We start from the raw sequence: 27,069 nt of genomic DNA on the forward strand, positions 1-27,069 counted from the left end.
CCACTGTACTCATCCCTCATTAGACGAATAATTAAGTGTAATGCACCATTTGGCATGTACTTAAGTAGGCATTTACATCAGCTGGAGGGATCTCAAAGGTTCCTCACAAAGAACATGCAGGGTATAAACAGTATGTCCTGTACGGATAGACTAAAAGCCCTATCCTTTTATTCGGTCTCCTACCGACTATTAAGGGATTCCCTTCAGAAGCTTGAAGTTTCAAAATTTGAACTTGAAACGTCCGTGACCATAACATTGATGTTTTGTTTTTATTTTTTTAATTATGTTTTTGAAGTTTCAAAACTTCGATCATATGTTCTCTGCCACTTGAAGTTTGAAGTTTGGAAACTTTGATTTTCTGAAGTAGATCCCTATTAAGAACTGACATATGCCTTACCTACAAGGCATTCACAGATCCAGCCCTGATGGAGCTGCTACACATCCGCAAGTCAAACAGCATGAGGGTCAACCGATCTAGGGATCTTAATTTAGTCAGCAACTCAAATAAAACATACTGGAGAGACATATGTGTGTCAGAGATTGCCCCTTGTTTGGAACTGGCTTCCTATTCACATTAATCAGAGCCTTTCCCTTGCCCTCTTCAAACACAGTTTGGATCAATGAATGGGGAATTGCAAATTCACACCTGTGGTAATGCCTATGTCCCTTATGGACAGGGCCAGTCTGTAAGATACTCAGTGTATAGGCACAAATCCATGACATCTTCTTGCCTGTAGGGGCCATATATTGGGTATAAGTGGGTTATATTGGCTAGTCTTGTAAAGGCTGTTAAGCCATTAGCCTAGTAATCTCCTATGAATGTATGAACCCATGAAATGTTCTTGCAATTGCAAGCTGCAATGTAGGAATGGGAAAAACATTCTAATCTGGTATATATAGACAACAATGTGCCCACTGCAGCCACCAGTGTAGCAAGCATAAGTCACTAGAGGCACTTTATTTGGTTTAAGTACATTTTATGTATAGTGAAATGTAAAATTAAAGTTCACTTTTGCACAATGAGGTTTTAAGCAAGTCACAGTTCATAATTCAAAACTTGCAAACTCCAGTCGTATTGAAGCCATTGTTTTTTAATTAGAGCAGAACTGTTTAGTATTTCAAGCCAGATTAGTGTAAACCCATTCATGTGCTTTTTTCTTTTACTCCTTTAATGCATTCAGAGGACTTTCTTCTGGAGTTTCACAGTTTTCTGTAGTTAGGATTTATCATGAGTCTCCTAAATCAGATCAGACTACCTCTTCTGTGAGGGTAAAATATCTCTGCCATTGTGAGCTTCTCTTTCAACAACATTTCTTAAGTGATTTGCTTAAGTCATTACCATTTGATACTAAGTATACATGCTGCTTACAGGGTTATTACTGTGGTATATAGCATACATATGCAGCATTTATAATGCAATACAGAGCATTTCTGATGTATCAAAACAGCAACTCTGCCACTATGTCACAGTGTCATCTAGGTTCCTTTCAAACAGTGTCATGTGAAGCAGAGCACCTCTGACACTGTTCAAAAGGAACCTGGATGAGTGAATGGAGAACCCTAAATATAAACCAGGGATAGCGCCCACAACCCTCCTGGACATGGGCAATCATTAGTAAGTAAAATCCTAGGTATTGACTAGAGTAACTATGGTATTACATTGGGATGAAATGGCTAGGCTTGAAATTATCTTTGTGTCGATAGCCTAGTGACCTCCTATAATCGTATGTGTACATGCATGTGTCTGGGTGTGTGGGTATGTATAGGTATGTATTATACATTACACACACATAGGATCATAGGAGATTACTAGGCTATCGACCCGGAGGTCATTTTAAGCCTAGTTGTTTCATCCCAATGTAATACCATAAAATGCTAGTCAATACCCAAGATTGCATTTAGTCATGAATCCCCCTGCCCAATGGCCAAATCCAAATCCCTTCTACACTCCCACCTTTCTACAAACTGGATATGTTCTTGCTCATCTCCTACTACTTTCCTGTCGCCCCAACCTTTTTCTCACCACCTAGCAACCTTCTACTCATCCTAATCTCTAACTGCACAAAACAAAAATGTTCTCCTAATGTTTATTTAGCTTTGTGAAGATTGGGTGAAGATAGATGAAGGCTGCCAGCCTAGCCAGATAGAATTTTGGAGATAATTCTGCCATCTGCAAATATTAATTTAAACCACATGCTTGTTGTCTTAAATGGTAAAAATAGTGTTACATGTGGAACTAGAAAAAATGTAACCGTGCACTGTGCTGACCAAGTAAAGCATGTTGTGACCCTTTGATGTTAGGACTCAGAGCCAGTGAGTCTAGAGTGGGGCATCCTGCTTATTGTTTTAAGGCCAGAGTTAATGGCCAGAATTTGCATGCATAAATGTCCTTTATTGCTCTGGTTTCTGCCCAGAGGTGAAGAATGTAAATGTAGTTTCTGTTAGTGAAGGAATGTGATTTTACAAACAGAGAGAATCAGAGAGCATTAAGCATTTTTTCTTGACCATCCAATGCATCAGCACGGTCTTGCTCTGTGTGTAAGTTTATCTTAGACTTGTGTTTTCTCTTAGTCTAATCTTTCTAGTTTCTAGCTATTTCTAAGTGTTTTTCTGTGATGTCAGAACTGTACTACTGAATTATTTTAAGTATTTCTCTGTGATCTCTGAACTCTTGACTAGCACTGTGTAGTAAAAAGTATTGTCTTGTGTTTTGACTATTTGTTATTAAATGTTTTTAAACCCTTTCAGCTGTGGCTGTTTTTGTAGAGATAATTTAAGCTCTTTAGAGTACTTACATGCCTTTGGTAAAATTGTACAAAGCCACTTCAGTAGCTTTAGCCCTGAGCTATACTATCAATTGGATAATAATATTGCACAGTAATAATTGTACACCCTTTTAAGGGCCTTTGAGTAGCTGATAAATATTAGTGGGTGGTGGCAGCTGGTACTACTGTATAGTCTGGTAAAAAGGGGCACAGCTGGAGAACCTGTGCCAGCCTTCCCCAGGAGTGTCTGTGTGGTTGTATAAACTCTTCTCAAAGTGTGTTTGTGTGTGTTTTAGCTACTTGGGCAGGGACATTAAACACTGGTTGGACAGAGAGGGTGCTGGAGGTTTTAGCTTGTCCACTAGGCTGAGATCTGGACCCTATAGCTGTGCCAGTTGGGAGTCTTATTGGGGACCTGGAGAGCAAGGGAGCGACCAGTCCCGGACTGACTGTGATCTCTGTATGCTCTTAAAAGAAATTGCTCTTTACTGTGTGTATTTGTTATCCTTTCCTCCTATATGAGACGCCCCTCACTGGTGTTATTGGTGAGGATTGAGGCTCCTTGACTTCTGGGCCTGGGCATGGGTGTCGCATATTAATTGTTTGGCAGTGGTGGGATATCCACACCACATATTAATTGGTTGTCAAATATTAATTGGCTTGCAGTGGTGTGGGTAGAGTGAATTCCTGTGGCTGGTGTACAGTGAGCTCTGAAGGTGGTTTGTACTCTGTCAGCCACACAGTGAATGCTCAGAGTTCAGATCACAAATGTATTTCTTTTGTTAGCTTAGTTATTCAGGGTGAGCAGGCAGCATGTCAGCAGAGGAGTATGGAAAGCTGAGAAGGAGCCAGCTGGTGGAGATGTGTCAGGCTAATGGACTGGTGCATGGAAACCTGACTAAGGAAGACCTGATTGCAGCCTTGGTTACAGCTGCATCAGAAAACAGCAACCGGGAGGACAATCAGATTGACAGTGGAGATATAATACCCTCTGAGAATGTACAGCTCAGCCTTTCTGCAGAGGACTTAAAAATCCATCTGGAGCTAAAGAGACTTGAGTTGGAGGCCAGGTGTTTGGAACTAGAAGCATCTGAGAGAGTAAGGCGTCTAGTGAGTGAGGACAAGGAGGAAACTGCAACATTTGCAAGCTGAGGAGAATGAGAAACTGCTATACCTGGAAGCTGAGGAAAAGGAGAGGCAGAGGCAGCATGAGAAGGAGATACTGACTCTTTGCCAGAGTCATGGAGGTAATGGGAAAGGGAGTAACTGGACCCCAGCAGCACAAAAAGTCAGTAAATTTCTTCCACAGTTTAAAGAGGAGGATAATGTTTCATTAGTATGTTTGAGAGGGTATGCAAACAATATGGTGTTGACCAAAGGCTCTGGGTACGGTTCCTGACCCCCTTACTGCATGGTAAAGCTGTTACTGTTTTGTCAAAAATTTCTGACGCATGTTTTGATTGTACTGCTGTTAAATATCACTTGTTAGAATTGTTTAAGCTAACACCTGAAAAGTATAGGAAAAAGTTTTGTGAGCATAGATGCAATACAGATGAGTGTGTGTGAATATGTTGCTGAACTGAGCACTTATTTCCATAGGTGGGTGAGTGGATGTCAGGGCACCACTTTTGAAGGGCTGGCAGAACTTTAGGTGAGGGAACAAGCCCTTAGCACTTGCCTGAGGACATGATGATCTGGTTAGCTGATAGACAATGTGCTACTTCAGATGAGTTGGGGAAAAAGGGAGAACTATACCTGGCAAGCAGGGCAGTCCTGCACAGGAAAGGGACCCCCAGTACTGCTCATGGGTCTAAAGGAACCCATGGTGGGCAGCACAGACTGCCACAACAGAATCTGCCAGTAGCAGGGGAAGCCACTAGTCCAGGTACACGTCCAGGAGCTAGGGTTAAATGTTATGAATGCAACCAGTGGGGCTATGTGGCATACAGGTGTCCACGGAGGCAAGATGGGGAACAAAAGGTGAGGAAGCAAGTAAGTGGGAAAGACAAAATGCTAATAGTAGGTTGTTTTGAAACAACAAGGGTACCAAACTACCATCCTGCAGATGTCCTGATCAGGAAGGATTTGGATGAGGCAGTACCATGTGTTTGTGCAGTTACATGCAGTCAGGCTAGGAGACAAGCATGTGAGTCTGGTAGCCTGGGGTAGACCCAGACAGACTGCATACTTGCAGCTAGGACTGGTGAGATAGTTATTTCAGGGAGGGAGCTACCTTGTAGCAGTGAGACTGAAGGTGAGCCACAGCTACTTGGGGGTACTGATGGTCCCTTGGACAGAGTGACTGCAAAGGTAGAGGTGAGTAGTAGTGCCCAGGCTGACAGTGAGGCACCGCTATCAGAGGATGCCAGACCTCCTGTGGAAGGGGAGCTGGGAAGGGTTACAAGTCGAGAGTTGAGACAGGCTCAGCTCTCAGACCCTACATTGCAAGACCTGAGGCAGGTAGTAAGAGAGGCACCTGAATCTCAAGGAAATGGTGAATCTATATACTGGGACAAAGGGTTACTGTACAGGGAGTGGACCCCTGAGGGAGGGCTAGAAAGTGAGAGAGTACAGCAGTTGGTAGTGCCTAGAGCCTACCATCTGGCGCATCTAGCCATAGCCCATGATGTTCCCTTTGAAGGTCATATGGGCATAAAACTTGCAGAGAGGTGCATTATGCAGAGATTCTATTGGCCTGGAATCTCCAGAGATGTAACAGGGTACTACAGGATCTGTGAGCAGTGCCAAAAGGTAGGCAAGGCAGGAGACAAGGTGAGAGCTCCTTTGATGCCTTTGCCTGTGATTGAAGAGCCATTTCAGAGGGTAGCTATTGATATTGTGGGTCCTCTAAGTACCCCAAGTTCCACAGAGAAAAGGTATATCCTAGTGGTAGTGGATTATGCTACACGATACCCTGAGCCAGTGGCTTTACCCTCCATTGAGGCAGAGAAGGTGGCACATGCATTGTTAGAGAGTTTCAGCAGGGTAGGTTTCCCAAAAGAAATACTGACTGACAGCAGTGCCAATTTCATGTCAGACCTACTGGCTTGTCTGTGGAAGTTCTGTGGGGTGAAGCACATGAAGACCACCCCCTACCATTCCCAGACTAATGGTCTTGTTGAGAGGTTAAACTCTACAATCAAGTCCATGCTACTGGCATTTGCAGATTAGTTTAAGAAGGAGTGGGGCAAATATTTGGCCCATCTGTTTGCTTACAGAGAGGTTCCCCAGGAATCCACAGGTTTTTGACCCTTGAGTTGCTGTATGGGCATAGGGTGATGCGACCTCTAGATTTAATTTGAGATGAGTGGGAAGGTGAGTGTGAGTCTCACAAGGAGTCTGTTGTGGTATATGTCCTAAACCTCAGGTCAAGGCTCCGGGAACTCATGGGCTTGGCCAGGAGAACCTGGCAGAATCCCAACAACAGAAAAAGGTGTGGTATGACAGGAATGCTCGAGCTAGAGAGTATGCTGTGGGGCAGCAGGTAATGGTTATCATTCCTGTCAGACACAACAGACTGCAAGCAGCTTCGGTGGGACCCTACAAGGTGGTAAGAAAGGTAAGTGATGTTAATTACATGGTGGAACTGCTAGGCAGAAGGCAGGGGCACAAATTGTACCATGTTAACATGATGAAACCTTATGATAGGGAGGCCGTTGTGCTGAGCATTTGCAGTGGATTGCAGGAGGAGTCTGAGGGAGATCTGGGGACTGATCTCCTCAGTGAGGCTCAGGCTGACACTTCAGTGGAAGCAGTAGCAATGTCCCAGCAGCTATCTCCTACCCAGGTTTGAGAAATCCAAGCAGTGTTGCAGGAATTTGGGGACATGTTCACTGGGAAACCAGGGTGAACCCATCTGGGGCAGCACCAGGTGGATACAGGACCCAAAAGGTCTATTAGACAGGCCCCTTATAGAGTGCCTGAGAGAGTCAACAGACTCTGAGGGAGGAAGTACAGGAGATGTTGGAACTAGGGGTGATTCAAGAGTCCAACAGTCACTGGGTCTCCCCAGTGGTGTTGGCGCCAAAGAAGGATGGCAGCACCAGGTTCTTTGTGGACTACCGGAAATTAAATAGTCACACAGTTTCAGATGCTTACCCCATGCCTAGGACAGATGAGGCCCTAGAGCAGCTGGGTGGGGTTAAGTATCTTACAATCATTGATCTTACCAAGGGTTACTGGCAGGTGTCCTTGACTTCCAGTGCTAGAGAGAAGTCAGCCTTTGTGACTCCTTTTCGCTTGTATGAGTTCACAAAGATGCCCTTTGGGATGAAGAATGCCCCAGCAACTTTCCAGAGTCTTGTAGATCATATCCTAGCAGGAGGGTTTGCCCTTGCTTACCTAGATGATATTGCCATCTACAGCCATTCCTGGCCAGAGCACCTTCAGCAGGTCAGGGAGGTGCTGGGCAGACTACAGATGGCAGGGTTGACCATTAAGCAGAGCAAATGTCACGTGGGTATGGCAGAGGTCTTCTACCTATTACATAGAGTGGGGAGTGGTAAGATAAGGCCAGAACCTGCCAAAGTGGAAGCCATTCAGGTATGACCTGCACCAGTTAGCAAAAAGCAGGTGAGGGCATTTTTAGGGACAGCAGGTACTATAGAAAGTTCGTCCCCAGTTATAGTACCATAGCTGCTCCCCTCACAGACCTGACAAGGAAGAACAGGCCAGATAAGGTAGTGTGGACCCCAGCATGTGAGCAGGCATTTCAGAACCTTAAAGAAGCTTTGGGAGGACCCCCTGTGTTAGCCAGTCCAGATTACAGCAAAGTTTCAAACCATGGGGTGGGGCCTGTACATAGCCAGATTTCTTAAGAGAGGGAAGAGCACCCAGTGGTTTATCTCAGTCATAGGCTCCAACCCAGGGAGGAATGCTATGCAGCTGTAGAAAAGGAATTTCTAGCCATAGTGCGGGCACTGCAGAAACTTCAGCCTTCTGTATCGGAGGAAATTCACTGTTATGACAGATCACAACCCCCTAACATGGTTAAACAGAGCCAGCCAGCAAAATACCAAATTGCTAAGATGGAGCCTTGGTTGCAAGCATATGATATGTCCGTGCAGCACCGCAGTGGAGTTAGCAATGCCAGTGTTGATGGGCTCTCAAGACAGGGAATGGGATAAAGGTACACTCAGACCTAACTCCCTCAAGCAGCGTTTCTCAAGGGTCACTTGAAAAACTAGCTTGAGTTCTCCGGGGGGGGGGGGTATGTGAAGATTCGGTGAAGCTAGATGAAGGCTGGCAGCCTAGCCAGATAGAATTTTGGAGATAATTCTGTCATCTGTAAATATTAATGTAAACCACAGGCTTGTTTTTTCAAATGGTAAAAATAGTTACATGTGGAACTGGAAAATATGTAACAACAGTGCACTCTACTGACCAAGTAAAGCATGTTGTGACCCTTTGATGTTAAGACTTGGAGCCAGTGAGTCTAGAGTGGGGCATCCTGCCTATTGTTTTAAGGCCAGAGTTAATGGCCAGGATTTGCATGCATAAATGTCCTTTATTGCTCTGGTTTCTGCCCAGAGATGAAGAATGTAAATGTAGATTCTGTTAGCCTGGGAACCCAGGGAAGTGTAAAGAATGATGTAATGTGAACCAGAAATGTGATGTGATTTTAAAAACAGAGAGAATCAGAGAGCATTAAGTGTTTTTGTCTTGACCATCCAACTCATCAGCACTGTCTTGCTCTATATGTAAGTTTATCTTAGACTTGTGTTTTCTCTTAGAAATAGCTAGAAACTAGAAAGATTAGACTGTTTTTCTGTGATGTCAGAAATGTACTACTGATTTATTTTAAGTATTTCTCCGTGATCTCTGAACTCTTGACTAGCACTGTGCTGTAAAAAGTATTGTCTTGTGTTTTGACTATTTGTTATTAAGTATTTTTAAACCCTTTCAACTGTGGCTGTTTCGGTAGAGAGAAGTGATGCTCTTTAGAGTACTTGTATGCCTTTGATAAAATTGTACAAAGCCACTTCAATAGCTTTAGCCCTGGGCTATACTACCAATTGGATAATACTATTGTACTGTAATAATTGGATGCCCTTTTAAGGGCCTTTGAGTAGCTGATAAATATTAGTGGGTGATGGCAGCTGGTACTACCATATAGTCTGGGAAAAAGGGCATAGCTGGAGAACCTGTGCCAGCCGTCCCCAGTAGTGTCTGTGTGGTTGTGTAAACTCTTCTCAAAGTTTGTGTGTGTCAGCTACTTGGGCAGGGACACGAAGCACTGGTTGGACAGAGAGGGTGCTGGAGGTTTTGGTTTGCCCACTAGGCTGAGATCTGGACCCTATAGCTATGCCAGTGGGGAGTCTTATTGGGGTCCTGGAGAGCAAGGGAGTGACCAGCCCTGGACTGACTGTGATCTCTGTGTGCTCTTAAGGGAAATTGCACTTTACTGTGTGTATTTGTTATCCTTTCCTCCTATATGAGATGCCCCTCACTGGTGTTAGTGGTGAGGATTGAGGCTTCTTGATTGCTGGGCCAGGGCATGGGCGTCACAAGCTTAACTATGAACAATTATGTAATCTGTACACTACCATTTTGTTATTTATTCTTTGTACATCATATTATTGTATATATATATATATATATATATATATATATATATATATATATATATATACTGTATATACCTTCATGTTAATGTCCTTGGAGCTTTTCTCCCTGTGCCTCCACTGAAAACGGGCTCTTCTTGGCCCAGTGGACTTTCCCGGTCATCAAACTGAAAATAAAATAAAATTAATGTTCAGGAGGGTTGTGGGCACTATCCCCAGTAAGAATTTATGTGCCTCATCCACTCGTCCAGGTTCCTCTTGAGCGGTGTCATAGAGGTGCTCTGTTTCACATGAATTGGTAGCCTGTTCCAAAGATGTGGCAGTCACTGGGAGATAAATCTGCCCCTCCAGCATGTCCTATTTAAGATTCAGGCCATATTTAGGTTCCTGGAATGGGTAGCCTTAATCCCATTTGAGTTGCAGATATGCAGCAAGTTCTTTAGGTTTGGGTCTTGGATTGCTTTGTAGGCCAGGCATAGTATCCCTTAAGAAGTATGTACAATATGGAATATAGTGACAGACTTCATTCAGTCTGTGTAAGGCACATGCTGGAGCCCCTTGGTGTTTTCTGTTAGAAATCAATGAGGTGTCTCCAGCTGCTGCAGGTGGTTTGTACTGTACATGCCGAACCGGGCATTATGCTCCATTATGGGTCAGATAAGTGCCGAGTATAGAGGGGTTATAGCCTGTTTTTCTCTTGAGATGACACCTTTACTAAATTACTAAAGTGTGCTACATAGAAAGCTTTCCTTACTACAGCAGACACATGGTGGTCGAAGTTAACATCACAGTCAACTTGTGATCCCAGGTCCCTTACCACTTCGTGGATACCTGGGGTATTGTTGTTGATTTGATAGTGTGAAGGGACATAGTTGTGCCGAAGGGAATGATGATGCATTTCTTTGCATTTAGTTTGAGACTGTGACTAATGCACCAGTGCTTTATGTTATCATTTTTATCCTTTTGTGGCAGCCCATTTTCACCATTGGATATCATCACTATTTTGTTACAAGATGCCTTTTTTTTTGTTTCCTTGTTCTCCATTTATTTGTATTTGCTGACCAGGGTAGAGTGCTGATCCACATGAACCTTAATTTTTGACTCAGCTGGAGAGTACTTTCCAATTAAGTGACTTGCTCAGAGTCACACAGGCAAATAGAGGCTGAGTGAATCAAATCCTGTACCACAGAAAACAGCTGGCTAAGAGATCATAGCCTTAATTTCTTTGTGCTAATTGCCAGATTAGGTTCCCATTTTACATATGTATATACTTAAGTTAGATTTTACAGATGTATAAAATATGACCTCTGTTCAGGGGAGGCCTGAGGTGGTATTCATATCGACCACATGAAATTTGGTCAGGACATCGGAGAACTTCTCCTAATCAGGGGAGAGCTTGCTCTGATCATAGCACCATAGTGGCTGGGAAACATCACTGAATATCAGTGCAATGTATGAAGCTCTACAGGATTCTGAGGAGCTGTTTCATCAAAATCTGTTTGTTTCATTGGAAGCAAATGTTTAAAATAACTGTGAATGTTTTATTACATTCCTCCAGTCAGGAGGGTTCTGAGATGATATTTTGAGTGAATTGTTGCAGAGTGAGTTGGAGAGTGGAAAAGTTATTTTATGGGGTGAAGTTATTGACAAAATCCAATTGGAGGAATCAAAAACCATTTTAAAGCAAGACTGCTCAAAAAAGAAATCATATGCAGAGACTGCTAAGGAAACTGCAGGCAAAGTGATGAGAGATGACCAAGATAAGGAAATGCCAGCAATAACATTTATGGTAAGAATTCAGAACAAAGAAGAAAAATAAATGGACAGATATGACATTTGGGATAATGTAATGGTCCCATTTGGGAGTGAAGGCTCATGAGGTAAGAGCTTTTATTATTATTCTTAGAGATATTTTGTGGCATTATTTTTGAGACTGCTTCTGTTCTGGAAACTGGGGGAAGTATAAAAGGAAAAAAACTGCAATCCTTGCAACTCTTATGTGGTTAAATCACCTCACAGTGAAAGAAAAAAGGAAATGGATGTTCAAATTTTAACTAAGTTGAAAAGGAGACTTTAAAGAGACATTTAAGCAAACTTTGTAAAGAAGTTATGGATATTAGTAAAGTATATGATAACGGAGGATTATGGATTGGTGGATGGGACTGTCATATTGTACTGAAAATGGAGAAAGAAAAATTGTTTATATCCCTAGCATGATAAATGTAGACTGTAACGGGAGTGTTGTAAAATATTGGGGACAACTTAAAACATGTTTTTCCCCCTGTGGAAAAGATTATCCTTTGATAAAATGAAATGTTATATCTGTGGGGAAATGGGTCATGATGCAAAAAAAGTGTGAATTGAAATGATAAAAATGGGCATTTATGGATGGATAGTAATCTAGAGAAAAAAGAATGATGAAGAAGAAGAAAGCAAGTGAGGACAGTATACAGAGAGAAAAAAAATTCCCAATAAAAGATAGCGGAAGTAGAAAAGCAAGATCAGGGTAAAAAGATAAGAATAAAGAGAAAAATTAAATGGAAGACAATATAGAAGAAGGTTCTTAAATAAATGATGAGGAAGATGAAGATATAAATTGGAAAATATTGAACGGTAAAACAATTCTATTGTCACAAGAGTAAGAGATGGAAAAGGGATAAGTGTAAGAGAAAAAAAATAAATGCATAATGCAAATGAGATAAATACTTCAACTGTACAAAATTTCTGGTAAGCTACAACATAGATATAATGACAATTTGAGTTCTTCAGTAAATGTAAATAGTATTAAACATTAAGTAGAAGAATAGGCAGCCTAAATTAGTATAGTAAGTGTGATGTCTACATATTAATATTTGATGATGTAAGATTTTTGACACAAGAAAGTTTATAAACAAAGAAACTTTGGGGAGGAGATACAGTATAGAACCTAAGAAAAGAACTTTCTTCTGGCATGGTTGTATTTGTAGGAAGTCAGTGAAAATTTTAATTGTACCATTTGTAATGATATTGGCAGATCACAGATAGCATAATCAGGTATATAGAATTCTAGCATTGTATGCCTATGTTGCAAGTAAAGAAAGGAAAATTTTATTTCATAAAATTCTGGGCTATATAGTAATTGATATGAATATAATGTGATTGTTCAATATTCACTGTATAATTTACTGATCTGACTTTTATTTATCTTGTATGTAGATTCTGTTATTTGTTTTACTGTACTTCATGTGATAATATTATGTAGTTTATTAACTGAGCTATGTATGTTGGAGCTTTTCTCCCTGGGCCTCCACTGAAAACTGGATTCATACCCAGTTGGACTTTCCTGGGCAACAAATGCCAAATAAATATTTAACAGGAGATTTTAATTGTGATTTGAGATGGAAAAGAGGAAGAGAGGAAATTATGTTAAGAACATTTTTTTAAGTTATAAAATTTGGCAAATTAAAGATTTGGAATAATAATTTGTGGACATACAGTCAAGGTCTATGTAATGTTGAAATAGATGTTTTAATATATCACAAGGTTTCAATGTAGGTAATGTAAAGACACTTGTAACAGGCTTTTTAAACACTCAGCTATGTGGATAGAGATACAGGAAAATCAGGTATATGTCAGATTGGGAAAAGGAATAAAAATAATAAAGTAGAAATTATGAGATGAGAATAGAAAGAAAATGAGTATGCCATATATGGAAAGATTACATTTCCACAAGAGTGTATTATAAAAACTGGTCCTGGTAGTGGCTAGATTTTAAAGAAAAATACATAAAAATGTTTCTTAGAATGGCAGGCATATGTAAGAAAAGCAGAAAAAAGAAATGCATTATAAAACAGTGTGTATAGATACTTTAAAGGATTTGGAAAGGAATGATAGAGAATATGTGATAGAACAGAGAATGTATGACAATAATCATGAGAAAAGTAAAGAATTATTATTTAAGCAAAGATATTACTTACAAGGAAAAAGAGAAGAGGCATCAGCTTATTTGTGAAGCATAGTTAAATAGAATGCTAGTATAATGAGAGAAATTAAAGATGATGCAGGAGAGGTAAGAATATCTCTGGAACAAATTATGAAGATCATAATAAATTATGTAAAGAAAATATTTCAAGACAGAAAGTACAAAAAAAAGAATAGCATGTTAAAAAATTAACAGAAAGGAAGATAAAAAATGGAAAAGAGTTCCTTATATGAATTAGATAAAGTAATTGGACAAGTTAATTTACAGTAGGTTTTTAGGACAAGATGGAACAGGATACCAATTTTAATAGAATTTTATGGATTAGCAGAAAAAAAAAACACTTTAAAGTCATGAAGGTCTCATGTACAAAGGTTTATGCAGACATGGACTTAGTTTGTATGGAAAAGGAAGATAAAACATTGAACATTGGAGACCTATAGTATTGAGCAATGCAGATTGTAAGGCAAAATAATTCGGAAGAGAATGGAAAGTAAAATTAAACATGTTATGGAAGATGGTGTATATTGTTTAAAGGGAAAAGGATGTTTGGAATTATTTTTAATTGTGAGGGAAATTGTAGATATTATCAACAGGACTGATGAGACCAAGATTATGATAGGAGATTTAAGTAAATCATTTGATACCGTACACCATGAGATTTTGTGGACAAATATGGAAAAGTAAAACATCAGTGAGAAAATGTATGTATATTGTTTGCATTTAAGAAAAATAAAGTAAGAATTTTAGTAAATAGATAGTTAAGCAAGTAAATAAATATAAAGAATGGCATATGCCTGGAATGCCTTGTGAGTAGCATATTATTTGCATTAGTTATGACTGCATTAGTTAGAGATATGAATTTACATATGAAAGGTGGTACATATGTTAGTTTTGAATGGATGCAAATTCCAGTTATGTTTACTTATGCAGATAATATTATATCGGTTACGAGAAACAAACTCCGGATGAAAGAAGTTATATGTTGTGTACATCCATGTTTAAATATAATAGGCATGACTTTAAATAAATAGAAAGGTTAGGGACTGGGTGATATAGTAAAGACAGGAGGAGTATTTTTTGACAAAGCATATCTCTGTTATGAATAAGATTTGGGGGTAAATATGTAAGTGAGAAACAATGGAATAGGATAATAGATGAAATAAAGGAACTTTGTTGTTTTTGGAAAACATACAAGCTGTCATTTAATAAAAAGGTTCATTTGATTAATTCAACTATACTGGGAAAGTTTGCATATTTAGCTAGTGTCTATATGTTGCCAATGATCTATGAAAAAGAACTGCTACAAGTAATGTTTTCTTCTCTATGGGGTTCAAGATTGAATCCGGTGAAGAGAGGAGTCCTATGTGGATAAGGAAGATGGTAGTTTAGAATTAATCAACCTTCGTCTTTGAATTTGTATAAAGGTTGTTTTGGGTAAATTATTAAAGTGAAAATTTAGTAGATATGAGCAGCATTGAGATATGTTTGAAAAGATCAAGAGGAAATGTTTAAATGAATAAATGAGATGTTCTCAAGAAAAAATATGGCCAATTTATGAAAAAATTAGAAAAGAGTGGTATGAAAATATCATGATACAGTATTGTTGTGTTAATCCTTGGGATGAGCTTGCAAATGAAAAAAGTTAAAGCTATAAAAGTGTGAAAAGCATGGTAGAATGTCAATTTTATATGGAGATTAGTGATTGATAAATTACCACTAAAAGGAAATATGCCATATACAAAATCAGTGAAAGAGTTTGTATGTATTGTGTTAAAGAAGAAACTACAAAACATTTTTTACAATGTATAAGGGCTGCAAAACTGTGAGAAAAATTATGTGAAGAAAAGTTCTTTCATATACCAAGGAGGTAAATGAAATGAATATTGATATGATTTATAGGTTCATAGGTAGGTACTAGGCTATCGGCCCTAGGGCCTATACAAGCCTAGCCAAAAAAGTTCCCCAGCTTTCACCACTTGGATATTATAACCATAAAAATAAGGAATATGTTAGTAAATACAAGATTATTTTATGTTATGTGGCCCTTTCAAAATGAAGTCATGTTTAATGGTAAATGGAGATGCAGCAGTTTTAAGAAAAATTAGATGGTGGTTGTGGAAAAGGGAACGGGGGTCAGATAAAGATAATGAAAAGGGAACGGGGGTCAGATAAAGATAATGAAAAGGGAACGGGGGTCAGATAAAGATAATGAAAAGGGAACGGGGGTCAGATAAAGATAATGAAAAGGGAACGGGGGTCAGATAAAGATAATGAAAGTAGAAGTTTAACACAATAATGAAAAGTAAGGCATTTATGATTGTATGACAGTAACGGAAAGGAATAGGAAATTGTACACTGTATACATTTTAAATATGTAAGTTTGTAAGTAATGTTTTAATTAAAGAATCCCTACTCTTTTCAATAAGTGTCATGAGATCTTTTCCATCCATCCAGCTGACCTACAACCAAGTCAGACAGATTATGCCTCGGCTTAATATCTCATCCAAAACATCCTTATGCCACACTACAGTGTCAGTATTGGAAAGTTAATAAGATTTTGTGGTATGGCATCCCAGACAGAGGCATAACTAGGGTGGAATAAAAGGGGCAGCCACTCCGGGTGCAAAGTGTTTTGGAGGCACTATCAGGGGATGCCGATTGATCAGTGAAGCAGTATGTGTATTCTTTTCTGTGCTGACATTTCTGAATGCCAGTACAGAAATAAACTGTAATACTGTTTGTGAACAGGACTACAAGACTGAATCACTTGAGCTGTTCACTTTGAGTGTGGCATAAGTTGTGCGAACTGCCTGCTACAGTTTTTAACAGAGTTCCTGAGTCCTAAAAGAGGACATTCTTTTTGCGCCAGACTGGATAATGGCACCAGGCACTACATGAGCCATTTATGGCTCTGATCCTTAAAGAGGTATGAACCTGTAAGAGTAGTATGCACAGAATGTGTGATAAAGGCCTATATAAGATCCATAAACAACAGAGAAGTAGGACTGTAGAACTGGTAATAATGTTGTGCACCAAGCATATGGGACTTGCTCAGTACTTATGTAATTAATGGCACTCACTGTGCAATACACATTTCCTCCAAAACTAAGTGCAATTGATCAAAGCTTTCAGCTCATCTACATTGCACCCTTTGAGTACTGAGATAGGCTGTGCCCCCCCCCCCACACCCCCCAATGCTCAAGCTATTTGTTTTTGGAAGAAGACAGTCTTGCATTCAGAAATGCATTTGGTGAACTTTTTTTCAAAATTTGACTGCTGCCAAGTAAGACTCCTATCATCTCCTTTGAGTATGTTGCTAACATGAGTATACTGAACTTTGTGATACAAGTGATACATGTGTCTCTTTAGCGGTGTATAAGTTACAGAAAGTAGCTGAACAGAAGACTATAACTGTAGTAGGTATGTTAAGATGCCTTTGAATTCATTTTATTCAGGTTTACGTCCCTGAAATTATAATAGAAAACTGACTGTAGCATTCAGTAGTAGTCTGCAATACAGTTTTTGATGTTTTTTCAATAAAGCATCAGTTACTTATCAGTTCTGACTGGTTTTCTCAAGACTCTGGGTATTTATCCTTAGGCAGTAGACCGTCAGTATGCAGGATACTCCCCTTTAACTGGTAGGATATAGTTCCACATTAACTTCTAAGAAAACCCCAGAGTCTTTTCATTTTCTGTCTTAACAGCAGAAAAACTTCATTATTTCACAGTACTCTTAAGTCTGGATGCTTATTTACACGTACTATGCAAGCTGAGTACTTACTTTTCCTATTTTTCTTTCATTTCTGTTCTGAGTTCCTGCAAATCTTTTTTTTTTTTCAATCTTTGTAATCTTCATTGCCAAAAACGCAGTGTTGTATTCTGGCTAGAAAGTCTAATGTATTTCAAAGTTCAAGAGTTTTAATATGTGCAGCAAGAACAATTTTGACAACTAAATAGAAACAAAGTAAAATGGCCAGACCATTATAAAGATTGCATTCTTGAAAAAAAACTGCTGTCTGAAAGAGGTAACTATCTAGTGAAAGTTCTCAATAATGCAAACAAGATGGCGAAAAATGAAGTAAATGTATAACATGCTACTCTTTTGCTATGCTGACTTACTTGCAAGCAGTTAGGAACTTTATTAGCTTTGCTGATTAATTTTCTAAAACAGTTTTATATATTTTTACAATTCATGTTTTAATTTGTTTTCCAGCAAAGTTAGTGATTCGATGGGTTGACATTACACAACTTGAGAAAAATGCTACCTTACTTTTTCCTGACACAATAAAGGTGAGCACAAGATCACGTGAACACTATTTTTCTATTTTCTTGAGCATCAATGAAACATTCAAGTTGATGGAACAACTTGCCAACATTGCTATGCGACAGCTTCTGGATAATGAAGGCTTTGAACAGGACAAATCACTACCTAAACTGAAGAAGAAATCCCCCAAAAAGGTGTCTGCTTTGAAGAGGTGAGTGTTGAGAGCAGCTGTTGCATTCTTTTTTTTCTGTTGCATTAACACTTGACAACGTGCTGTTGATGCTTTAGATGTTGGACTGTTTGGAAATGTTTAGATAGATCCTCGAGGAAAACTCCTTCTGTAGTTCTCACACTTTTGAAATGTTAACAATCAAGAGCAAGATTTCAAAGCATGCATAGTTTTCAGTGATATATAATTAGGCACACGTGGCCCAGGCCCAGCAGTCAGATTCAGTGTTTGAATTTGGTTTTGGATAATAATTTTTAAGACTGCTATTACAGAACTGTGCAGTCAGTTTGTACAAAAAAATGTTGCTTGCAGAGTGCAAAGGTCACCGTCCCTCTTGTCTGTGCATATCTTTCCTTACCTGAGAAATAGAATCTTCCTTCCTGATTTGCACATGTAGTCTTGACATTTTTATCTTTGCAAGTTCAGTCCTTAAAATTACAAAAGCCTCCACTGTTTTTAGTGTGTGTGTGCACGCGTGTGCATGTGCGTGTGTGTGTGATTCCGCCCGTTAATTTAGAAGTAGGAAATATGAGAGTAAGACTGACACCTAACATTGCTTCCCAACATTACATCTCATCATTTGAGACACGTTCCTCACTTTTGACCAGTAACATAAGACTGCTACCATTTTGCTCCCATGACAGAATCAGTTTGCATGTCACCAGACTGCAGTGGGTATTAACAGGCACACACAGATAACATATTCCAGTGCCCATTAATATGATGGACTGCTTAGAACATGTAGTACTGAGTTAACCGGGATGTGTTGTACTGGAGATGCTAAATATTTGTTTTATTTAGTTATTTAATATTTGTTTAATGGGAAGATCTGACTGGGCTAGTTGCCCATTGTTAGTGGAGGTCCGGGGAGAAAAGCTCCACATAAAAAAAAACACAAGGTATAACAATACAAAGTTTTTACAGACCAGAAGTATTTTACAGAATTATAAAAAAGCATACTATGCAATTGACTTAACTATTCACCAATGAAGGCACAATAACATCCACTAATCTACAATTATTTTGACTAGATTTATATATACAGCAGTAAACTAAGTGGAAAACGGAGCAAGAGGATGGCAGAAGTGGGTGAGATGTCAAGTAAATTCCGCCTGGTGAGGAGCAGGAGCATAACCAGTGGTCATTTAGATGGACTTTTAGCAGGTTTTTGAAATGTGCTGGGTTGGTTGTGTTAAGTATATTTTGAGGGATGCAGTTCCATGTTTTGGAGATGTAATTAGAGTAAAGTAAAATGATACTGTATCTGAAAATGCTGACTGCCTCTGAAGATTTATGCTCTGAAGACTTCTGCTATGCAAACGACTTCCTCTGAAGATGTATGCTGTTTAAAAGATCCTGTGGTATTGTGTAGCATTGGCTTCTATGTTACTGTTCTAATTTTAGTGGTGGTAACCATAAAACTATGTCTGAGACCCTGACATTTAACATTCTAACATTACAACAAGGGTTAACAGGTCAGTACTGCTACTGTTGTAAGCTGCTTGTTAAGATATAAACGTTCACAGCATGTGATACATATGTGTCCTGATGTCAGCAAAACCAGCGTGTGATGCACACGTATCCTGATTCATAGGTTCGTAGGTTCATAGGTAGGTACTAGGCTATCGGCCCTGGGGCCTATACAAGCCCAGCCAAAAAGGTACCCTGGCTTTTGCCACCCAAGAAAATTATTTTCCTGTGCCACTGTCGAGCAGAGCCACAGAGGTGATCCCCGGGGTGAATTTCCTATTTCCCATCCAATCATCAAGATTTTTCTTGAAGAGTGCTAATGAGGAGCTTTGTTTGATATAGATAGGAAGTTTATTCCAGAGTATGGGAAGTCTCTGGGACAGGAATCTATCCCTTCGGCATGTTCTGTTTATTGTGGTGACAAGGTTTAGGTCCCTAGAGCGTGTAGCTCGGAGGGATTGGGATTTCTTTAAGTGGAGCATGTCCAACAGCTCTGGGTTTGACATAGCATTGGATGTTAGGCAGAGATCACCTCTGAGTAGGCGATATGCGACGGAGTAAAGCTGGAGTTTTTTGAGATGGTCTGCGTAGGGCATCTGTTTGATGCCGGTAATCCTCTTTGTGAGGTATTTCTGCGGCCTTTCCAGTTGTTGTAGATGTCTTGTGAGGTACATACCAAAAGGGGCATTGAACTCTATAATGGGTCTAATGAGTGATGAGTAGAGGGGAACAATGACCTCTTTTTTTCTGGATGAGAAACCTTTTCTGATGAGGTGTGCCACGTAGAAGGATTTCCTGACTACTGTGGTGATGTGATTATCAAAGGAGAGACTACTGTCCACCTGTGTCCCAAGGTCTCTTATCACACTTTTTGGTGTTAAGTATACTACCGCCTATGTTGTAGTTCATGGGTACAGAGTTTTTACCAAAGGGGATGACTATGCATTTTTTGGCATTGAGCTTGAGGCCATGGCTTTGACACCAGGCATCTGTCTCAGTGAGGCCCTTTTGTAGGATGTCCACATCGTTGGGAGTTTTGATTATGGCTCCTAGTTTGCAGTCATCTGCACACTTCATTAGCCAAAGACCTTCTGTGTTAGCCTATACTTCAGAGAAGTAGATACCAAACAGGAGTGGACCCAGGACTGAACCCTGTGGTATTCCACTTGTCACTGGTCTGAAGTCGGATTTGGAGTCTGCTACTTTCACAGTGTGGGTTCTGTCAGTGAGCCAGCTGGCAACCCATCTTGTGACATAGGGATTTATACCTAGTTTAGTGAGTTTATCTATAATTCCAGAGTGGGGGATGGTGTTGAAAGCCTTGGCAAGATCTAGATAGGCTGTGTGAACCACCTTACCCTTGTCTATGGCTTTGGTGACTGCTTCAAAGAAGTCTATCAGGTTTAGGAGACATGATCTGCCTTTTACAAACCCAAACTGGGTGGGGTCCAGAGTTTGGGGATTACCAGTGTCTTTGTTTGTAAGTTCCATGGCCTTGCAGACCAGGCTCGTCAGGCTAATGGGGCGGTAGTTCCCGGGGTCCGTGGTGACTCCCCCCTTGTGGAGTGGGATAACCGTCGCTGTGCGCCATTCAGCAGGCACAAAGCCTAAGGTGAGGCTATGATTGAACATGGTACTTAGGTGGGGTGCCAGTTCATTCTGTAGTTCATGTAGAACGCAGCCTGGGATGTTGTCTGGTTCCATGGATGCTATGTTCTTGGCTTTGGAGAGTGTGGTTTTTACCTGTGCAGCCGTGATTACAGGAACTTTGCATTCTTCTGGTATAGAGATGGGCCCTTTAGGGGGTGAGAGGGGGGTAAAGTTAGCAGTGAACCTATCTGCCAGGACGTTGGCAATATCAGTTGGGTCTGTATATTTAGTGCCATTGTGCTGTAACTCAGAGCAGATCTGAGTGTTGCCATTGAGATTCTTGACATAGCTATAGAATGCTTTGTGGTTGTCTTTAGAATCGGTGGTGATTTTGTTTCGTAACTAGCTTTGGAGGATTTTATCAGGGATCGCAGCTTCTTACTGAGGCTGACCAGGGAGCTCCTCCACTCATGGGATTTTACTCTCTTTTGCAACAGTTTCTTCCTTCTGTTGAACAGTTTGTTTATGGCAGGGGACCACCAGATTAGCTTCCTTTTTTTGGAGGATAGCTTCTTGGTTCTGTTTGGGATAGCATGATCCATGCACTCATGTAAGTGCTTATAAAGTGCAATTGTGTAGGATTCAGTAGTCATAACTGTATTGTCCATCTGCATGGGTGTCATGAAGTTCACCACTTCTGTCTTAAGAAGCATGAAGTTGGCTTTGGAGAAATTTTTTACCATGGTTTCCTTAATGGGGGGTGGGGGCAGGATGTGGATATCTAGGGTAATTAACTTATGGTCGGATCAGACCGATGAGGCATTGACTTCAGGTGTGGAACACCAGTCACTCATGTTGGTAATGACTAGATCTAGGATATTGTTGCCCCTGGTGGGGGTGTGGATACACAGTCAACAAAAAGAAATCAAGGCTAATACCCTCTCAGAAAATAATTTTCCTGGGTGCCAACTTGGACACAAACACCCAAATGGCCTACCTCACGCCAGAGAAGCAGGGGCAACTAACTCAATACTTCAGAAAACTAGCAAATTTCACCAGGCTGACTGCAAGGAAAATCCTGCAGGCTCTGGGATTCATGGCATCTTGCATCCTACTAATCCCATGTGCAAAGCTGCATATGAGGAAACTTCAATGGTACCTGAAAAACCTATGGTCTCAACACAGCCACAGTTTGGAAACAATAATACCACTAATTCCATGTCTTCAAAAGGAATTTCTGTGGTGGGCTCAAGCATGCCAAACAAACACAGGTCTCCCATTCTGCAAGCCTCAAGCAAATCAAGTCATCACAACAGACGCTTCGGAATACGCCTGGGGCACATGACAGATCGGTGCATTCAGGGCAAATGGTCCCAAAAAAAAGCACCTTCACATCAATCAAAAGGAAATGCTAGCAGTAATAAATGCTATTATAGCTTTCAAAGACCTTCTGCATCCAGGTCAACTATTGATAAGGACAGACAACACCACAGTAATGTGGTACATAAACAAACAGGGAGGAACCCATTCATACCCCCTATGCAGGCTGGCCATGTCACTTTGGAACATGGCTCTGGAATTACAAATCGAACTTCAAGCACAGTACTTGCCAGGCAAGGAAAACACGCTGGCGGACAACCTAAGCAGAAATATGACAGATCCACACGAATGGAAGTTGCATCCTCAAGTTTTTACAGAGATAATTCAAGCATGGGGAAGGCCAAACATAGATCTCTTTTCCTCCCACAAAAATCACCAATTGACAAAATTCTGCTCAAGGACTTTTCATCCACAGGCCTGGAGAGTGGACGCTCTCTCTTTCAGTTGGACAACAATGACAGTTTATGCCTTTCCACCTCTTCCTCTGCTGCCCAAAGTTCTATTAAAAACCAGAGCAGACAGACCAAAGATGATTCTCATTGCTCCAGACTGGCCAAGACAGCACTGGTACCCACTCCTGAGGAGCCTGACGCATTCCCCTCCATGGACCCTACCTCTAATGCCTCTTCTTCGGACTCAGCACAGCTTCAAAACTCTTCACAGTCAGCTGAAAACACTCATTCTGGCCGCATGGAAGATTCCTTAACATCGCAACAGACCCTACTCTCCAAGGAGGTGCAGGATGTCATTTTGGAGGCCAGAAGGCCGTCTACTAGAAAAGCTTACTCCGCAAAATGGAAACGGTTTTGTGCCTGGAATGAGAAAAAGGGCCAGAATCCTGGAAAACTGAATTTACCTCAAATATTACAGTATCTAGCTGAGCTGCTAAGCAGTGGACTTTCATTCTCCTCCATCAAAATCCATGCCTCAGCCATTTCTGCAGAATACAACACTGATCCACCTTTATTCTCTCACCCCCTCTTAAGACAGTTCCTCAGAGGGGCTAAGAATATAAAACCCCCAAGGAAACAACCAATACCTGCTTGGGACCTCAACTTAATTCTAGAAAAGCTGACCTTGCCTCCTTTTGAGCCAGCTGCCTCAACAGATTTGCAATATTTGTCCTGGAAAACAGCTTTCCTTCTGGCTATCACCTCAGCTCGTAGGGTATCGGAACTACAAGCCCTCATGGCTGTGCAGCCTTTTATCATCTTCCATCAGGACAGAGTTTCCTTACGAACCAACCCGTCCTTTATGCCAAAGGTGGTATCCAGGGTAGCTTTGAATCAGGCTATACACTTACCTACCTTTTACCCTAATCCTCAAAACAAAGGGGAGAGACTATTACATTCCTTGGACATCCACAAACAGCTGCGCTATTATTTGGACAGAACAAAGCCTTTCAGAAAATCAGAACAGCTCTTTGTGTCCTATGCTATAGGAGCTCAAGGGAAGCCAATTTCCAAACAGACAATCTCAAAATGGATAGCCCACTGCATATGCTTTTGTTACTCTTTTCATGGTAAAACTGTACCTGCAGGCATCAGATCTCACTCCACAAGGGCCACAGCTACCTCTGCAGCTTTCCTCAGAGGAGTTCCTACCAAAGATATTTTGGAAGCAGCCACTTGGAGTTCTGTGCATACCTTCTCCAAGCACTACCACCTACCATTATACTCCAAAACTAGAGCAGGCTTTGCCACGGCAGTCTTGCAGGGCATCCTGGCTCCTCCTAGTTCCACCTAGTGCCTACCACCCCTTTCTTAGCTTTGGGATGTTACCCATCTGTTATGACTGCAGCTGTATGCACGATGAACATAGTACAGTTTTGTACCTACCATAAATGTAGATGTTCGAGTGCTAATACAGCTGCAGTCCAGGTTTCCCTCCCTCCTTCCCCTGTTGGGACAGGTCCATTGGCTAACACCTCCTCATACAACCTGATTGGGGTATTCATTTATGGTGTATTTGCTTGCAGCTACTGTATTTTGATTATATTGCATTGCTTTATTACACAAATTTATGTATTGCCTTCCTTCTTGGGGTACCTGACATCTGGGGCAAGAAAAACTGAAGAAAATGGCGTCGGCTGGTTCTTTTATACCCCTGTCGCACTGACGTCAGGGAAGAAGTGACGACAACCGACGCCGGACCTAGACTTTGGAATTCGGCCGACCAAGGACCCGCCTGACGGCAGGAGAACTCATCTGTTATGACTGCAGCTGTATTAGCACTCGAACATCTACATTTATGGTAGGTACAAAACTGTACTTTCTCCATTTTAAGGAGTGCCTCGAGTGAGTGCATTTTGAGATTTAGACTTCTAGCATTGAGTAGCATCACCCTCAGTTTTTGCTTGCCTGTTCCGGTTACGGTGGTGAATTTGTCATTTGAACCTTGCCTAAAAAAGGCACTATAGGGGAGGGAAGAACCTTAACCAGTATCCGGAATCCCAGGGGTGAGAGGTGCAGGCCATCTCTGGCAAAGCATCATGGTCCGTCGACCATGTCATCCCAGGCAGACAGATACTGGATCCCTTTAGAATGGCACCAGAAGCTTAGCCAATTGTTGAAGTCAATTATTTTGTCCTTGTACTGCAGCATCATTCTGGGTGATGGCAGAATGCTACTCAGGGCTAGAGTCATACTTGCCTGGGCTACAAGAGAGGACAGCTCTTCCATGTCTCTTTTCATGTAGTCCAGGGAGGTATGTCTCCGGTTGTTCCCACCAACATGAACAATGACAGAGTCATATTTGTACTTGGTGTGGAGTGACCTGAGTGCATGGGTTATGTGGAGGATCCTGGCACCCGACAGGCAGCTGACAGTAACCTTCTCCTTGTTTAGCCTGGTGAGTGGGACATCAGTGTGCCTGACTATAGAGTCACCTATGACTAGTGTGTTGGGTACGTTGTTTTGCCTTATTGGCTGTGGTTGAGTGGCACACTGAGTCTGCGGGCTATGCGTCATTTGGGTTGTGTTGGTGGGTGGAGGTTGCTTGCATTTCTGCTTGGAGGTCTCTGTTGCTTGAGCAGATTATTATTGAGAACCTCTGCAAATGTTTTTGTGTTTCTATGTGTGGATTTTGGTGGTGTAGATTTAGTGAGACTATGTGATGAGTGTGTTGTGGTGCACGTGTTTACCTTCTCCTCTTGACTGTCAAGTTCAGTCTTGATTGGAGAGAGCTTTACCTCCAGTTTGGCTAGATAAGTGCATCTCTCTCAGGTTGTAGTGTTGGGTGGTAGGAGGAGAGGGTTGTCTGTGTACATGAGGCAATTTCTACATTGCCCCAAGATGCCCAGATTCATCAGGTAGACAGGAGAGAACACTGGGAGCTGACCCTTGGACATGCCTGAATAAAAAACTATTTTCCTCTATTTAAATGAGGAAAGTGAGTACAAAAGCTGTTTTTCTCTAAGCAAGTGAGGAAAGTAAGTACCAAAACTGTTTTCCTCTAGGTAATGAGGAAGGTTGAGTGTTGTAGTAATTAGTAGGTTATTTAGTGCTTACAAGTTCTGAACAAGTGCTGATCACGAATAAGCAAATTCAAGTGCTGAAACTAAGAATCTGTATCTGGACTAAACTAGTTACAGGAAAGCGGGGAAACAAGTACAAATGCGGGCTTTTAAATCAGAAAATTGAGAGAGATGGAAAAACTGCCCAAATGGCCAGTAACTACAATTTCTGGGCCAGAACCACTCCTTATGTGGTAGATAGGTTACCTAGTGCTTACCACTCCCACTGATAAGCTGGAAGGCTTCCCTCCAACACAGAGAGCTTGGTGGGGCTCAGAAGCTTACATACAGTCCTGGATACAGCAAATCTGAATCTGGACTACACTAGTTACAGGAAAGGTGTGCATATATATATATATATATATATATATATATATATACATATATATATATATATATATATGTATACAGAAAAGTAGCTAAAACAGCAGTAAAAACAATTCAAATGCAGTGCAAGCTAGCACACTTGAGTATGTAGCAATGTTAGACCAAACAGTTTAAAAAATGCAATTAAATTAAAAATGACTAAAAACAAGTGCAGAAGGAGAGTCTATTAGGTAGAATGCGGTAAAGAGATGGGAGTGTCCCAGATCAAATCTACAGTGGGGGCGGGCAACTGCAAAAGCCTCCAAATTTAAACAACAACACAGGAATAGGGAGGGGGTGGGTATGAGAAAACCAACACCTTCAGCAGTGATCTGAAAAATAATACAGTGAAGCAAAAATAACAGTGCACAACTCTGATGTCAGCCAGCAATGATATAAAAATTAGTCAAACAACAATTACCAGTACACAACTCAGAAGTGCCAGAAAAATATACTCAGCTCTGTACATCTCCAGATAGTTTGAAGAGCACTCTGTTAGGACACAGGAAGGCTCCAGCAATTATGTCAGCAGAACCAGCGTGTGATGCATATGTATCCTGATGTCAGCAGAACCAGCGTGTGATACATACATATCCTGATATCAGCAGAACTAGTGTTACATAGACGTTTACTGACTTTTTCTTCCATGCTAACCAGAACATCCTCCACTACAGTATAGTAAGCAGTACTTCTTGTATAACTGGCATGTTTATTACAGTGATTTATACTGGGATTATCAGGTTTTCTTATTCACAGATGCCCACATTCCTAGTTTAGAGGTATCCGCACATTATAACCACACATCTTTATCCCAGTCATTCACGATTTTTCCACAGACATAAAAACCGTGAATTATGACATAACTGTGTTTAAAATTACCTTAAGATGATACTTCTTTAAATAGGTCATGCTGGAAAACACATTAGTTTTTAATTTTTTCTCTCCCTGTACTTATTGACAATCCA

At 40.8% G+C, this 27,069-nt stretch overlaps 1 protein-coding gene across 2 annotated transcripts in view; it reads left to right on the forward strand.

The window, feature by feature from the left end:
- The window catches only part of TBC1D9 (TBC1 domain family member 9), a 790,231-nt gene that overhangs the window by 311,392 nt on the left and 451,770 nt on the right, over window positions 1-27,069 (forward strand). For both annotated transcript variants that reach the window (XM_044062283.1, XM_044062284.1), the window contains exon 5: window positions 17,505-17,766. In XM_044062283.1, coding sequence (XP_043918218.1) covers window positions 17,505-17,766 — 262 coding nt within the window. The remainder of the gene's footprint in view (window positions 1-17,504; window positions 17,767-27,069) is intronic.

This window comes from Protopterus annectens, chromosome 2.part1 (assembly GCF_019279795.1).
Source record: "Protopterus annectens isolate FY-2018-M chromosome 2.part1, PAN1.0, whole genome shotgun sequence".
In the NCBI taxonomy this organism is placed as follows: Eukaryota; Metazoa; Chordata; order Ceratodontiformes; family Protopteridae; genus Protopterus; species Protopterus annectens.